The 14231-nt window shown below is 38.4% G+C and overlaps 2 protein-coding genes across 7 annotated transcripts in view; one reads left to right on the forward strand and one right to left on the reverse strand.

The window, feature by feature from the left end:
- On the forward strand, positions 1-4974 carry C3H6orf120 (chromosome 3 C6orf120 homolog). 3 transcript variants are annotated; one of them, XM_058802865.1, is made up of 2 exons: positions 1-227; positions 1897-4974. In XM_058802865.1, exon 2 carries the CDS (start codon positions 1941-1943, stop codon positions 2496-2498), a length of 558 nt encoding a protein of 185 aa, XP_058658848.1. In that variant the 5' UTR covers positions 1-227; positions 1897-1940; the 3' UTR covers positions 2499-4974. The 3 variants fall into 3 exon arrangements, with proteins under 3 accessions (XP_058658848.1, XP_058658849.1, XP_058658847.1); XM_058802866.1 differs by having other exon boundaries at positions 197-398; XM_058802864.1 differs by lacking the exon at positions 1-227 and adding an exon at positions 519-813.
- PHF10 (PHD finger protein 10) overlaps positions 3677-14231 on the reverse strand; it is a 25311-nt gene continuing 14756 nt past the window's right edge. For 2 of the 4 annotated variants that reach the window (XM_058802863.1, XM_058802862.1), the window contains exons 8-12: positions 13022-13175; positions 10413-10568; positions 5608-5716; positions 5157-5345; positions 3677-3897 (exon numbers count right to left, since the gene is read on the reverse strand). In XM_058802863.1, the coding sequence (XP_058658846.1) occupies positions 3812-3897; positions 5157-5345; positions 5608-5716; positions 10413-10568; positions 13022-13175 (694 nt within the window). In that variant the 3' untranslated portion in view covers positions 3677-3811. The remainder of the gene's footprint in view (positions 3898-5156; positions 5346-5607; positions 5717-10412; positions 10569-13021; positions 13176-14231) is intronic. The other 2 variants (XM_058802861.1, XM_058802860.1) reach the window with 1 other exon arrangement.

Raw genomic sequence — 14231 nt, forward strand, 5'->3', positions numbered from 1 at the left:
GCCGCGGGCCGGGCTCTGCCGGCCGCACCGAGCGGCTCCCGCCCCGCGTGCCGGCTCCTCGGCGCCAGCTCCTCTCGGCCGCCGCGCTGCTCCGGGGCCCGTCCCGGAGAGGGGCTTTCCCGCGGCGCCCCGGCCGCGCTGCGCTGCCGCACGTCCGCGAGTCCCCGCTGGTCTTCCTCGCCGTTGCTGCGGCCTTGCCGGAGCCGGAGCCCCGCGGCAGGTGGGAGGTGAGCCGAGCCCCAGCCCCGGGCCGGCGGGGCGACGCCGGCCCGACGCGGCCACCCGGCGGGAGCGGCCCGCTTGCCCCGGTGCCGCCGCCGACCCCGGCAGGGGTCCCGCCCGCGGAGAGGCGGGGGCACCGGGGCGGGCAGAACTCCTCGTTCGTGGCTCTGTCCAAGGTCTCTTGGAATCGCTTCTCCTCCCGAGCGCTGTGCCAGCGTCACGACGCTTTCGTTCTTTCCTAGATAACTTTAATTATTTTCTGGTCAGATGTGGAGCTCCTCCTGTGGCTCCGCTCGGCTTTTTCATCACTACTTCGATGGACAAGTGACAGTCAGCTCCCTCCTACGGTCGAGACAAGAGACTGTTTTTTTTCCTGTGGTTGTTGAGGGAGTTCTGTCAGTCTGGCAGGTTCGGCACATGCTGCACCTCGTTCTTTTATGCTGTCTGTGCAGAATTGTGACCTTGCAGTAGAGAGGCCTCTGGGACAGAAAACGTCAAACTACAGAAACGGGCATTTTTTTTCTAATGTTTTTCTGCCCTGGATCCGTTCAGTTGTAGAACTTCTAACATTTAAGTGACATCTCAGTGGAGGTAATGCAGTTTGTTTTGGTGCTAGCAGGGTACAAAACGAGTTACAGGCAGCTTTCTGGTTTCAGATAATTGTAGTCCTTATGGAAGGAATTAGGGGGTGAGAACCTTCCTCTTAAACGCAAAGTTGTTCAGGCTTGTGGCTCCTGTGATTTGCATGTCAAATTCAGTCAGCTGTATGCTTTGGAAGCCTTCAGCAAGGTTTGGAAATTGCTGCTTTGCACACGGTGACTTAGTGCAGCTGTTCAGAGGGCTGGAGTGTGGCAGGCGTACTCAAGCTGCTCGACTGGGAGTGTGCAGCAAGGAGGGAATAGGCTGTAAGAGCCTTGATCTTGCAGCAGTCCTTTCCATTTTCCCCTTGTCCTGGTACCTTCAGCTTTATCTTTTCTACCCAAGTGCTGTAAAGAGCTGAGCATCTATACTCTAACAAAACCTTCCTGAAAGTAAATGCATTTTTTCAGGGAAAGTGTGCCAAATTTGTTTCTAGAAACAAGCCATACATCAAGATCATGAATTAATGTATTACCTCATTAGATAATTTGTTTTTATTTCTAACTCCATCCCAATGTAAGCTGGAATGCCTACTGCTTCAAGTCCACATCCAGATTTGCACCTTTACTGTCTTTTGAAGTTGAGAGGATAAGGATGGGAGAACAAATAGGATGCCTTAAGCACCTCATATAAAGTTAAGCATCTTCAAGCATACAAAAGCCTGCCTCTCCTTAATTGTTTTTTTGGTTTTTTAAAGTGAAGCTAAAATCATTATTGGGTTTCATCCCTCCTGGGTATCTGTCAAGTTTGGCATGCATACAGGTAGAATGAAACTAAAGTCTTTATGTCAGTTCTGTTGAAAGAATACTGGCTTGATTAATTTCTGTTTAATTTTTGAAAATGTAACCCATTTTATTCTGACAAAGTTCTGAATCTTAGCACTGGTTTTCTGTGACTATTAAAAAATACATGAACACAATTGAAGTTAAATTTGTATGGACTAGGGAAGATTTATAAGAATGACCAAATTTTAAAAAGTAGATTAGTTTCCACAAGGGAATATACTAAAACTTGAATTTTGCATTGTATTCATAGGGTAGAACACGGACACAGGAAGAATCCAAAAACAACTGAAGACCATGGCAACACACTGGAGAAGAATCCTGACAGTATTTGTGACAGCTCAAGTACTGTTAGTGGTAAATGCCTTTGAAGAAGAGGACGTACCAGAGGAATGGATTCTTCTTCATGTTGTCCAAGGTCAGATTGGAGCAGGAAACTACAGCTATTTGAGACTAAATCACGAGGGAAAGATCGTTCTTCAGATGCGGAGTTTAAAAGGTGATGCAGACTTGTACGTGTCTGACGTGACACTGCACCCCAGCTTTGACGAGTACGAGTTACAGTCTGTGACTTGTGGCCAGGACATCGTGCACGTGCCCGCACACTTCCGCCGCCCTGTGGGAATAGGGATTTACGGGCACCCCTCTCACCTGGAGAGCGAGTTTGAAATGAAGGTGTACTACGATCGAACAGTGGTACAGTACCCGTTTGGTGAGGCTTCTTACAACCCTGAGGAGATGGAGGCAAACCAGAAATACTCACAGTCTACAGAAGATGAATCTCAGGATGAGGAGTCTGTTTTCTGGACTATACTTATTGGAATCTTGAAATTAATACTTGAAATCCTTTTTTAAATTGATACACACTGGACTTAAGTCACACTTCATCCTGTGAAATTGGTATGAATGACTTGCTGTTATACTTAATACTTGCTGTGTTTCCTGAAGAGATATTTAGGTTACATTTCCAAAACCAGAAAGGAAGTGGGGAGAAAAAGCCATATTTAATTTTATATTGAAAATCCTCCCCAATATGTAAAATGAGCAGCCAGGACAGTATTTGCAGTGCTCTTCAGAGACCAGGGCTCAAAAATGAATGTATAGTTGTGATCTTGTTAAATTCACTTAAAATAGGTGCTTAGGAAAATCAATTCCAATTCAGTATTTTCTATTGTTTTTTATAAAGAAAAATGAATAAACTACTGCGCTTCAATCCCCCTCTCAATTTAGAGCATATTTAAAAATAAAACCTGCTTCCTTTTCTGAGCAAGCATCTCCAGTAAAACTGATCAGCAACGTGTTTGAGTGTATCCATGAAGTTGAGGAGCTTAGGGTGAAGGAAGGAGAAAACAATCACCTAAGGGAATAGATGTCTGTATTCTTACTGCGTGTGCTCTACATCACATCAGCCATCTGTCAAACAGAGGTTGGTCCAGTCACTCATCACCACTACAAATCCATGACCTGAATCAAGTGCATGTTGCTTCTTGGCTATTACTGCAGGGAGAGGGAGCCTTCAGCTGTTGTTACTTGTCAATATGACATTTTTGTCTCATTAAAAACAACACAGCATACAGGTATCTCAAACTTGAGAGGTGCTTTCTTACACTTCCCTTGATAGCTTTTTGTGATTGATTTTTTTTCCCAAGCACATATTTATGAATAAGTCATTACCTTGCGCAGAAAATTTCTGCTGAAAGGGATTTGCAGTATATTGTAAGAAGGTCATCTCATGCCTACTCTTCCTTAGAAGTTACTTTTACCAGGAATACTTTTTGCTTTGGTTGAGTATTTCAGAATAACCAGTTGCTATGCAAATAAAGTACATTACATTGCTCTGTAATTTTCTTTTCACAGGGCTTACTGATAAGTGCACTGAAATAAACAAGTATGTTGCTATAATTTTATACAAATGCATGTATTATTTAAATTTCATTACTGAAAATTTTCTCTTTTTTGAGTGGTAATTTGGCTTGCCTCTCTCAACACCTGACAGGACAGTAGTGACTTGTATCACAAAAATCACTATATAGACAAAGTTTATTTAGTAAAAATTAAAAAAAAAAAAAGTGGTATTGCTCCTCTTATAGAGTGGTTGATTAAATAGCACCAGAGTATCACTTTAATTTGTGCAGTTAAGTTTTGGACAGCAAGTATTTAGGGCTTTCCTAGCCCTCCTTGCTGTTTTTCCCCCTTCTTCCTCCTCTTCTGGGTACAGGAGGGTCTTTCTGACAACAATCACAAATCCAGCGACCTAAGAAAAGAAAGTTATCAATTATTGGGAAACTAAGTTTGTTACTCTCTTACCTATTTAGGCAGCCCTTCACCATTCTGTTATATGCTTATCTATTTGCAGTATTTCCTTTAATGCAAACAACAAATGCTTTTAAAATTAAGCATCCTTTCTATAAGGCAGCATACACAATTCACACTCCTTATGTGTAACTACTGGCTACACCAATCTTCATGTACCTCAAGAAGTGCCAGCACTCTAAGGAGGTGGTTATTAGGTAAGAGTTTTACAAACAGTGCTCGAGTTTGCCCGTCATATTTTCAGGTGAATGCCTACAGTTCAAGGTTGTGAAGTTACCCAGAGCAGAAATCAATGGCAGCTGGGGAAGCATTTAACTTTTTATTACAACAGCTGGAATCAATGGCTGCTTTGGTAATTTTGTAGTTTTGTAGACATATAATCTATTTTGACTATATTCTTAGGTCAGCCTCAAAGTGAAATCAGCCACAGAACCTGTACAATTGTGACAGCTAGCTCCAGTGCTTCCCAAAATGGGGCAGTACAGTGTGTTTTAAGTACTGTCCAGGGAATACTGTCACTGCCACTGCATACGTATTCATGAACTTACCATGGATGTGGAACTACATGTAAAGCAACGGTACCACCTGTTATTTTCTTTCTACTGCCCTGAGTTGGCCACATGATATGAGTGACTTGGCAATTTAAAGCTGCTGGCTTGCCTGCCTACCTATGGAGGTACTTCTGTTGCAGTTTTGATGTTTAAGAATAAAAAAGGAAATGAAAGGGTTTAAAGAGATATTTAAAAATATTAAATTGAGACAACTATTTCATTTAGAAGATAAAACAGCACAATTAATGTGAAAGCTATACTCTAGCAATATGCAGCAATACAGTTTCTTTTACAGGTTTCTTCAGTGAAAAGAGGTAATTATTGTCAGTATTCTGTGGAAATGGAGAAAACATAGTTCTGAGCGAGCCTGTTTGGGTTATGCTGTAAAAGCCAATTATATTTCCTGCACAGGAAATGTGACGTTTAACTGTGCACAACCAAATATACAGAAATAAAGCTTAGTAAAAAAACTGGGTCCTATAGTGTGAATGTTTTCCTATACTGTTTCTTCCTCTTGCTCTTCACACTTGTTTTAAACTATTCTTTCAAAAGAATACGTATTAATTCATTAGTTCATGTATTAATCCTGAGAATGAGCCCAGGACTTAAGAGGAAGAGGGAAGGGAACAAGTAACTCTTGCTTTATTACCTGAAGGGATAGCATCAAGCCCCACACAAAAAGTGTGATAACCACGGTCACATACATCACAGAACATCATTTCTTCTTCATGGTGAGGCTGCCCACATATAATGCAGGTTTTACACTCCATACATTGCCAAGGGTAAGTCTTAATCATAGCAACAAGCTCCGGGGTCATATCAAGGCAAGAAGGGTGGCCTAGATTAAAACCAGCATTATTATTTTTATGCCTGAAATGAAATTTAAAATTAGTTAGACTGTTTGCTTTTACCAAACATGAAGCTTAGCTCACCTCCTGGTGAGATCCCACAGTGTGAGCACAGAGAACATGAAAGAGAGATGGGGTCGTAACAAAGGACAAAAAAGGCAACTGAACTCCTGCTACATATGGAGTACACTAAATATGTCCACAAACAGATCTGGATCCTTAGGAATTGACTTAGTGGATGTAGATACTCACCACTGTTGTCACACTGGGAGCAATGTATAAGAGCTTCAGGTTTTCCTTTCTTGTTGGACTCCTTACCCTTCAGACAAATTCCACATATAGCATTTGGAATGACCTTTGGCTGGAAGGGTAGAAGAGGGCTATAAATTCATTCCAGAAGAATTTACAGATTCAACAGGAAATGTCATCTCCTTAACTATTAAAATCTATAAACTATCTGTCAGGATGTGTGAACCCTGAAACACGTGACAATCACTGACAAGCAGCAGCACTGAAAAAAAATCATAGATTAAACTACATACAATTTTCCATTTGTTATACATAGTGAGTTTTATGTCAATCCAATTGGATGAAAAGCAAGTACCTGGCTCTTCCTATTAATTCATCAGCTAACATTCTCCTTATGGTAAACTAAATGTGACATAGCGTGAAAAATTTCAGGAAGATTCTTCCAATACAGAATACTCTTTATGAACTTCTGTGTGGATTTTCTGTATATGAAGGAAATATATAGGGGTTTTTCTGCATTACATTTGTCCCTACATATAGAAAATTAATTATAAAAACAATAAACTTGATTTTTTTCCTATCTTCAGTTTCAAATTATATGGTTAGCTATGCTGCACAGGGCTGTATTCCTTTTATCATTCCTTCTTGTATGCAGTCATAATCATTTAAGAAACAAAAGCCTTGCATTTGACTAGAGATTTTTACATTTATAATTTTTACAAGTTATCATCTAGAGTGTGTCTGGGTCCATGAGATCCATTTAAAGGGCAAGAGAAATAGCAGGCTGTTAACATGTGAAATATACATCTGCCTAGGTATTCTGTACATCAACTCCGTAGATACAACAAGAGTGTCATCCTGATGAGGCCTTGGGAAGAATTAAAGCATCCTGAATTTCAGAAACACGGCAGTAGTTACAGTGTTGAGCTTTGACTGCTGCACACTGAACTCAGTGAGAAATGTAGTCTACAATTAATGTAGACTCACTGATGTTAAACTGACTAGCACCAGTTTTTAAAAACAATGTTGCTGCAAAGACCCAACTAGCCGAGGGAGCTAAAGGCTCTAATCAGCTGTCAATAAGAAGAATCCCAGTCAACTACCAACCACTCGTGGGGTTTAATTTTAAATGAGGTTTAATTTTAAAACAAATTTAAAAAGTGAAAACACAAAATAAATAAATAAATAAATAAAATTACAAAGATCTTTTGCAATACAACTTATCTTTAAGTGTGTTTATTTCCCCAGCCATTTTTTGACAGCACCTAGCAAGGTAATTTGTATCTTGACTCATTTCTAAAACCAGGATGCATTGCTTTAAGTTTTCTGAAGTTTTCAATGTGCTTTTCATGTCAAAACATGGCTACAGCCTGCATCAAATTGTTCGGTGTAAGGAGTTTTACTCAAGAAAGCAAAATACCCCACCAAATGTTTATAGGTATCTTCCTTCAAAAGATGACAGAGGCATTCATAGACTTTTTTTTGCTTATTTATTTTAAAAAAGCAAAGTCAACCTGTTTTATACATAAATATAATAATAAACAGTAAAAGTCTAACACACAAACATCTCTACAAAATAATAAATATAATGGAAGGAAAACCACGCATAAACTCTTTTACTGTTAACTATACTACGTGTCCTACATGTATACCTTTATACCCTGCTCCTCCCAACAAAAGTGGCACATGCTTAAACCTTGTCAGCGTGGCAGCATCTACCCTTCCATTGTTTAGGCTATTTTTAAATTATATTGTAATATAAGAAACCAAGCCTTTCCGGAATAGCAAGCAAACTTTTCTAATCAGACTTCTGGCTTGTTACAGATTTGTATTTTCCTGCCTTTAATATACATCAGCACACTTCCCAATACTCCAGCCAAAGCGAGCTGCTTTTTGGACACATCCAAGTCTTACAGGTGTGTGCAGTTCACATTCTGATACACATAACTCTCTAGGTAGACACTGCTACAGATGCATTTATTAACAATGCTTCCATCTAGACTTAGTTCACTAACCTGTATTCATTAGAAACTGTGCATATTAAGGGGGGGTGAGAATCACAGACTTTTAAGAATGAAGTTCCAACAGTATGGAAGTATTTTTACAGAAACAACAACAACAAAAATTTTAAAAACTCAAGACTATTCACATTTTAATCCAGTTCCATTCTATCACCATAAATGGCTTTTAGAAATACTATGAAAAAATGTGTCAATTCCAAAGGGGAAGTCACAATATCCCATCTCATTAGGAGTAAATTTTCCTTTTGATATCCCCATCTTACTGGGATAAGATATGAGAGAAAATGAATGCAGGGTCAAAATGACAACTGTGATGTGTAGGTTTTCACTTCCATGCTGCTGTGCTGCAGCTCTCAAAGTAGCTTTCCAACTACACCATTTTTATTTTACATCCTATTCTGAATGCAAAGCATTACATTTTCATATACAGTGACCCAAACAGAAGTGTTGCAAAATAAAGATACTCAATACATTTCAGTTTTATGTGCAAAAAAATCTTTTGTACTTTTAACAGTACCCTGCGTGTGCAATTGTAGCAGTCAGTCCTGCAGCAATAGACTCACTACTTGGAACATGACAAAATGTAAAACATATGCTAATCGTTCTTTGTTAAAGAACCGACAATAAAAAAGACTCCATATAAAATACAGTATTTCTTTTACTTGAAAATAACTCAGTGGAAATGTATGGAATCCTGTAATACTCATAACGTGGCTATACATATATACGCTGATGCCATAACAATTATCCCTCAATTTTAACTACATGTAACCAAAAGATTAGTGTCCTACAAAAATAGTCCAATATTAGAGAACAATACAGAACAAAAGTATTATAAAGATTTCACAGGAAAAACATTTTGAGTCAGTTAAGCCTTCGGCTCAAAGTGCCTTAACATGCAGGCACATATGGTAGGTATATTGTTATCTGATGTTTTCATAGACTCACAAACAAGAATCATTCTGTCTTGCCCGTTAAAACAGCTCATGTAATTTGTCTTATTGCAGTATTTCAAACGTTCCCACAAACAAGAAAGCCAATCCTCTCACCCTCCTAACACATCATCACCACCCCGGACTTAACCACAGCCGGACGGTTGATGCAGGCAACGTATGCCGACATTGTAAAGATGAGGCACTGTAACTAAGACCTTGTTACTGTGATACTGACAGAATCACAGTAAGTAAGTGCTGTGGGAATCCATTCTCAAAATGCAGTGCTCTATACTACTACCACTCTTGTACAATTTTAAGTTCAAATCAAAGCTCTGTTCCACCAGTCCTCTCTCTATGCACTCATAAGGCCATTAAATAGATTCAACTAATCAAACACTTGGGCATCTCGCAGCTAAGTGAAGCTTCTGTAAACTAGTGGCACGCAATTTCTAATGTCAAGTTAAACAAAGCTAAAGAAAAATTTCAGCCTTCATCTTTGGATTTCATGGGAATACTGAAATGCATTCTATGTCTACAACTTCTTGCAAAGTTACATATAAAAAAATATATATGTGGTAACCACATTCTAAATCTACACAGTTCACGCATTTCTTAATAAGTTCCTGAAAACAGAAAAAGCAACTGGAGCTTGCTGTCTGTAATGAACCTGTACAGATACTGTATGTAGAGGAAATTTATCAAAGCTGTCCAATTGTTGCTGGAAATTAGCTTCTTATTGTAAGTTATAGTTTATTTACTATTAACTTGGTAAACACAGATAGTAAATATTTATAAACATAAAATGCAAGCCATCAACAGCTCACTTTTGCTGAGACAGATTCTCAGTATATACAAACTTGTCACTGACAAAAATGTTCCCTGTCCCTTAACTATCAATAAGTAATCCTCACTGGTAAACACTCAACCCTATCTTAACTTAGTGTTTTCCCTCCTTATGGATCTATTCCTGCTCTCACTTAAGTCAATGGAAAATTCTCATTCCTCTCAGCGGAACAGGACTAGACAATTACCTGCTTTAAATGTGTTACAGTTTATTCAGATCCTCTCTCAGTATGCAGAACAGTAACATATAAACAATGCATGTCAATTCCCACTTCTTCTGAAAAGTATTTTTATCATAATTCTTGAAATTATTATATAGAAACACTGAAGACTGGGGTCTTAGGTTCGGCAATCACTGCGTGATAGCTGAAATGTCTTAACATCCTCACCAAGTTTCTAGTTTAGATAAAAGCATATTGCCCACAAATGTTACTACATAGTATGAACTACATAAAAAGCTATTTTCCAAATACTATTACAGGGGTTACATAGTGTGGCCTATACAGCTGTAATAAGCTTTTTGCCTTCCATCCTATACATCATAATATTGCAGGATAAAAGGCTGTATTTAAAATTAATGTTGTAACAATATGCTCAGCCATACCGCTGCACTTTATAGGACTGATCTCTTGGTACGCTGCCATACAAAATAGGAAAAAAAGTAATGGATAGTGAGTGCTAGCTTCAAACTAGCACACATTTCTGACTGCTATTTTAAAGCAGACAGAAAGATGTTGAGTTCCAATGATAAATCCATAATGGATTTTTCCAGCGTTATTGCTATGAATCTAAGAAGTTAACCCAATAGGAGGCCACTGTACAGCTAGGGTAAAGAAAAGCCCCACACGAAATATAAGCAAAAAGGAAATAAGGAAGCAAACAGATGGAGCACACAACAGGAGAACAGCTAGTGAAGTACAGCAAGCAGAAGTTCCACATTATTAAAAAAACCAAATACTTCAGGAAGAAGCTGGTGAGTAAAATTCAGTCAGGGGCTTTTTTCTTCAACCTTGTACCCAGGAACTGATTTGGGTAATACAGAACGTTTGGAACCATCTTTTCTTGGAGTAGCACTTTTGTCTCTTGTTTTTTGTCTTCCCTGAAAAGAATCCTCCTGGTTGTCTGTGGCGCAATCACCTTCAGATACATTGCCAGACGAATTGTCCTATAATAAAAATACCATAGCTATGTATTTTTTTTTTTTTTGGATAGACAGACAAGTCTTTCCTATGCCCCTTAGAGTCAACAAAGGTAAGGGAAGGATATATCATTCCTTCTGCAAAAGCATGGGGTTTATCACAATCTAGAACACCTTTGTTCACAACATTTATCATCTGTTTTTTTCTGGTTTTAGAGACTGCATCAGCAGTCATGTTTTTGCATTTGGTCTTGGTACCAGTGTGGGGAGCACAACAGCATAATTCTCTGAAGTGTTTTCATTAGAAATGAGCAATAAATCAACTAAATACAATATGCTGGTTACAACACATAAAGGGCCAGCAAAAAGTTAAAAGTGCCCCTGTTATGCATTTAAAGCATACAAGGACTGCCATGAATTAAACACGTGAAGGTTTTTTTCTGCCATCCTCACCTACTATTTTCACCAGGAGCAATCTAAGTATTTAATTTGGACTGCAGCAGAAGAATGCCATCAATGGCAAAACACACTTCCATATTTAATACAGAACCAAACAACAGAATTTATTTTGCAGTAAAAGCTTCTTTTTTTTTTTTTTTTGAGGAATAGGGAGGCAAGAAAGAGGGGAAGAGGTTCAAAGATGGTGAGAGATCAATGTAGGCATAATTAAGAGCAGCAGCACAAGACTTTTCTCAGAAAAGTGTTAATAAAGGCTTCCAAAAAGCTCCAGAAGGAAGCAGTGTGATTACTCACATTTATCACAATAAAACCCAAGAGGCCAAATAACAATGGTGCCCTACATTAGAACACACTCTGTAAAAACAATAGTAATCAGCCTGTGCCCTAGGACCTAAAATCAAAACAGACAAAACAGACACAGAGCAAATGGTAGAGTGTAACACAAAAGCAGACTGAACTATGTGGCAACAAGAAATGGTAGGTTTCACCAGTATTTCAGGGGAAGGGTTATTTAGGTCAGACCCACTAAAACACTACAGAAGACAAAACTGCTACCAACTCCAACAACGGAGCAGGGGGAGGTGTGAAAAAGGAGAAGCATATTGTGGCACTCAGCAGGGAGATCTGACAAGTGGGAGATACTCCAAATCTGACCATGTCCCACCTCTGTTTTTTTTCTGTCCTATATGTCCCCCTCAATGACTAACTATCCAAGAACCCCTGCTCCCACAGCCAAAATCACTTCACAGGAATCTGATTATCAATCTTCCACACTTCTCTACACTATTCAAACTCAGGGACATTTTTCCTTCTGCATTCTGTCACAAAAAAAATTTCTGAGCCTCTGTGAAAAATCAAAAGGATAGCCTGCTTGGTCCAGTTACTTTTCTTTACCATTAATGAGAATGGAATTAAATGGAAAAGGAATCTGGGGAAAAAATGAAAGACCAAATGACCAACTGTAAAAAAGCTGGAGTATGATTAAACTGAAAACTCCAGCTGACATTCAGCATGCTATGTTTCTATGATTTCGTCTCAAAAAAATGCAAGCAGAAAGAGTGTATTAAATACCTCTCTCTCTTTTTGTTAACCTACAAGCTGGCCTCTTCCTTCCTTCAATTATAAGTTTCTTACAAAATTCAAAGAAGATAAATATTTACATGACAAAATTTAGAGTTGTACATATCCACCATCAAACATGTTCATCAATCATGCTAGAAATTGCTAAATGCACTGTGAAATTCCACTGCTGTTAAAAGTAGGGTTAAACTTCTGGAAAGAGATCATCCCCAACATGCAAACTGCACCAATACACCAATGGTTCGGGTGTACTCAGCTGATTTGAATCTCAGCTGGCTCTTGAGCATTTAAAGCTCTATCAAGATAGGTATGTGAAAGTTTCCCTTAAGTTTCAGCTAGCAGTTAATTTTGCATTTGCGTAAGTGGAGAGAACATAAATATCTTTTAAAAGATGTATTGTAAGGTAATAAAAACACAATGCTTTTTACCTTCTTTTTAAATTGGAATTAAGTTACTGCTTCTACACTTAGTGTAGAAGTACACTTGCTGCTTCCACATCACAGAAAAAAAAGTTATGAGGTTATTAATGCCTTTGCTTTGGGGACAGATTTTGTGGGACTTCCAACAGCAAAATATACAACAAAATATACCTGAACTATAATATTCATTCTCCTCAGAAATGCCAGCAACTTCCCCTTGGGAAAAAGGCTATAATGAAGAGCAGCATTGGGAAGTTTCTTCAAAATTTCTTTAAACAAAACAAAACAAACAAAAGAAAATTTTTAAAAAGGAAGAAAAAGCCTGAAATATTTGTTCAATTTACTCTGAAAATGGACCAAAACCAAAAAGCAATGGAGAGCAATGTTATGAAATAAACAGAAGTACTAAAAAAGGTCTTCTCTTCATTTTGCAAATGTTAAAAGATTCTAAGAAACTAATTAAACTAACAAAAGTCAAGGAAAAGAATTTTTTTGTTCAAGAATACTTTCAATTTGTCTCACCGAATTGCCTTTGGTTTTCCTTTTTTCATCACCTCGCCCTTCCTCTGCATCATCTGAATCTCCATCACTGTCCAGTGTAAGCAGCTCCGGATCCAAAGGAGGTTCATAAAGGGCTGTGTTTAGCGGCAAGTAACGAAGTTCATCTGGAGAGTATCTAAAGTTAAATAAATAAAATACATTCATTCACGTGTACTTTATGCATAAGTATTAAGTTACACAGTATGCAGGGACTTAAATAATAGTCTCCTTTTTTTCAGGAAGCCACATAAAAACATGCAGCTCGGGAAACAAAGAAAACATACTAATTTCTCCTCCCAAATGGGATGCCAGGTATACTGCTTGTCTTCTTTGTAGAGCAGATATTCATGGAACACAATTTGCAAAGTTTTACCCAATCCGTGTTAGTATGCCCAACAGACCATACACTATTTTATCCATGTACTGTGCCCCATAACGTGTACAATTCTAACCCAGGGCACACAAACATGTCCAAAGCAAAGTAAACAACAGAGCTGTACAGCTGATTATTAAGAACAAAAAACTGCAAGAAAACAAGAAAATATAGTTTCAGATGAATGTACAAGTGTAATCTCACTGCTTATAGCCAGAATCAGCTCAACATGCATAATCCATGCTTTTTCTTTTTAACATTAAAGACTAAGAAAAAAAGTGGAAGTCCTCTTACTGCTGAGGACAAGCACCGTAAGGAACAGGATACTATTTTGCTGCATATTATGAAAGGTCACGTCCTTCACTGAGATGGAAAAGCAGTTTCACTAGCAGCTTACAATTGCAAAATAAACATAACATGAAGTAATTTTAATTCAATTGATTTAATAAAATTGAAGTCCTTCAGGAACATCCTGTAACATGCAAATTTTGGGTGGGCTGTATGAACACTGGAAGGAGCAAGGCACATGCAGACAAAGAGCTTCTCTACAGAAAACCAAGCACATACAGCATGAATACCATCTCTACTGTACAATAAGAAGACTTCAGCAAAATGTTCAAATCTATATAGATTTGTTCAACAGTAGCACACTGCTAGTAAAATCTTAAATTTATGTCAACAACACGTAAGTCAAGTAACACATTTTTCATGAAATGTAAAGTTTGCAATGTCTTTCTCTCTCACTTACAAATCCAACATCAAACTTAAACCACAAGACCAAACTCTTTAAAAAGAGTTTCTAAAAATTCAAAATGGAAC

The sequence above is a fragment of the Ammospiza caudacuta genome, chromosome 3 (assembly GCF_027887145.1).
Source record: "Ammospiza caudacuta isolate bAmmCau1 chromosome 3, bAmmCau1.pri, whole genome shotgun sequence".
Lineage (NCBI taxonomy): Eukaryota > Metazoa > Chordata > Aves > Passeriformes > Passerellidae > Ammospiza > Ammospiza caudacuta.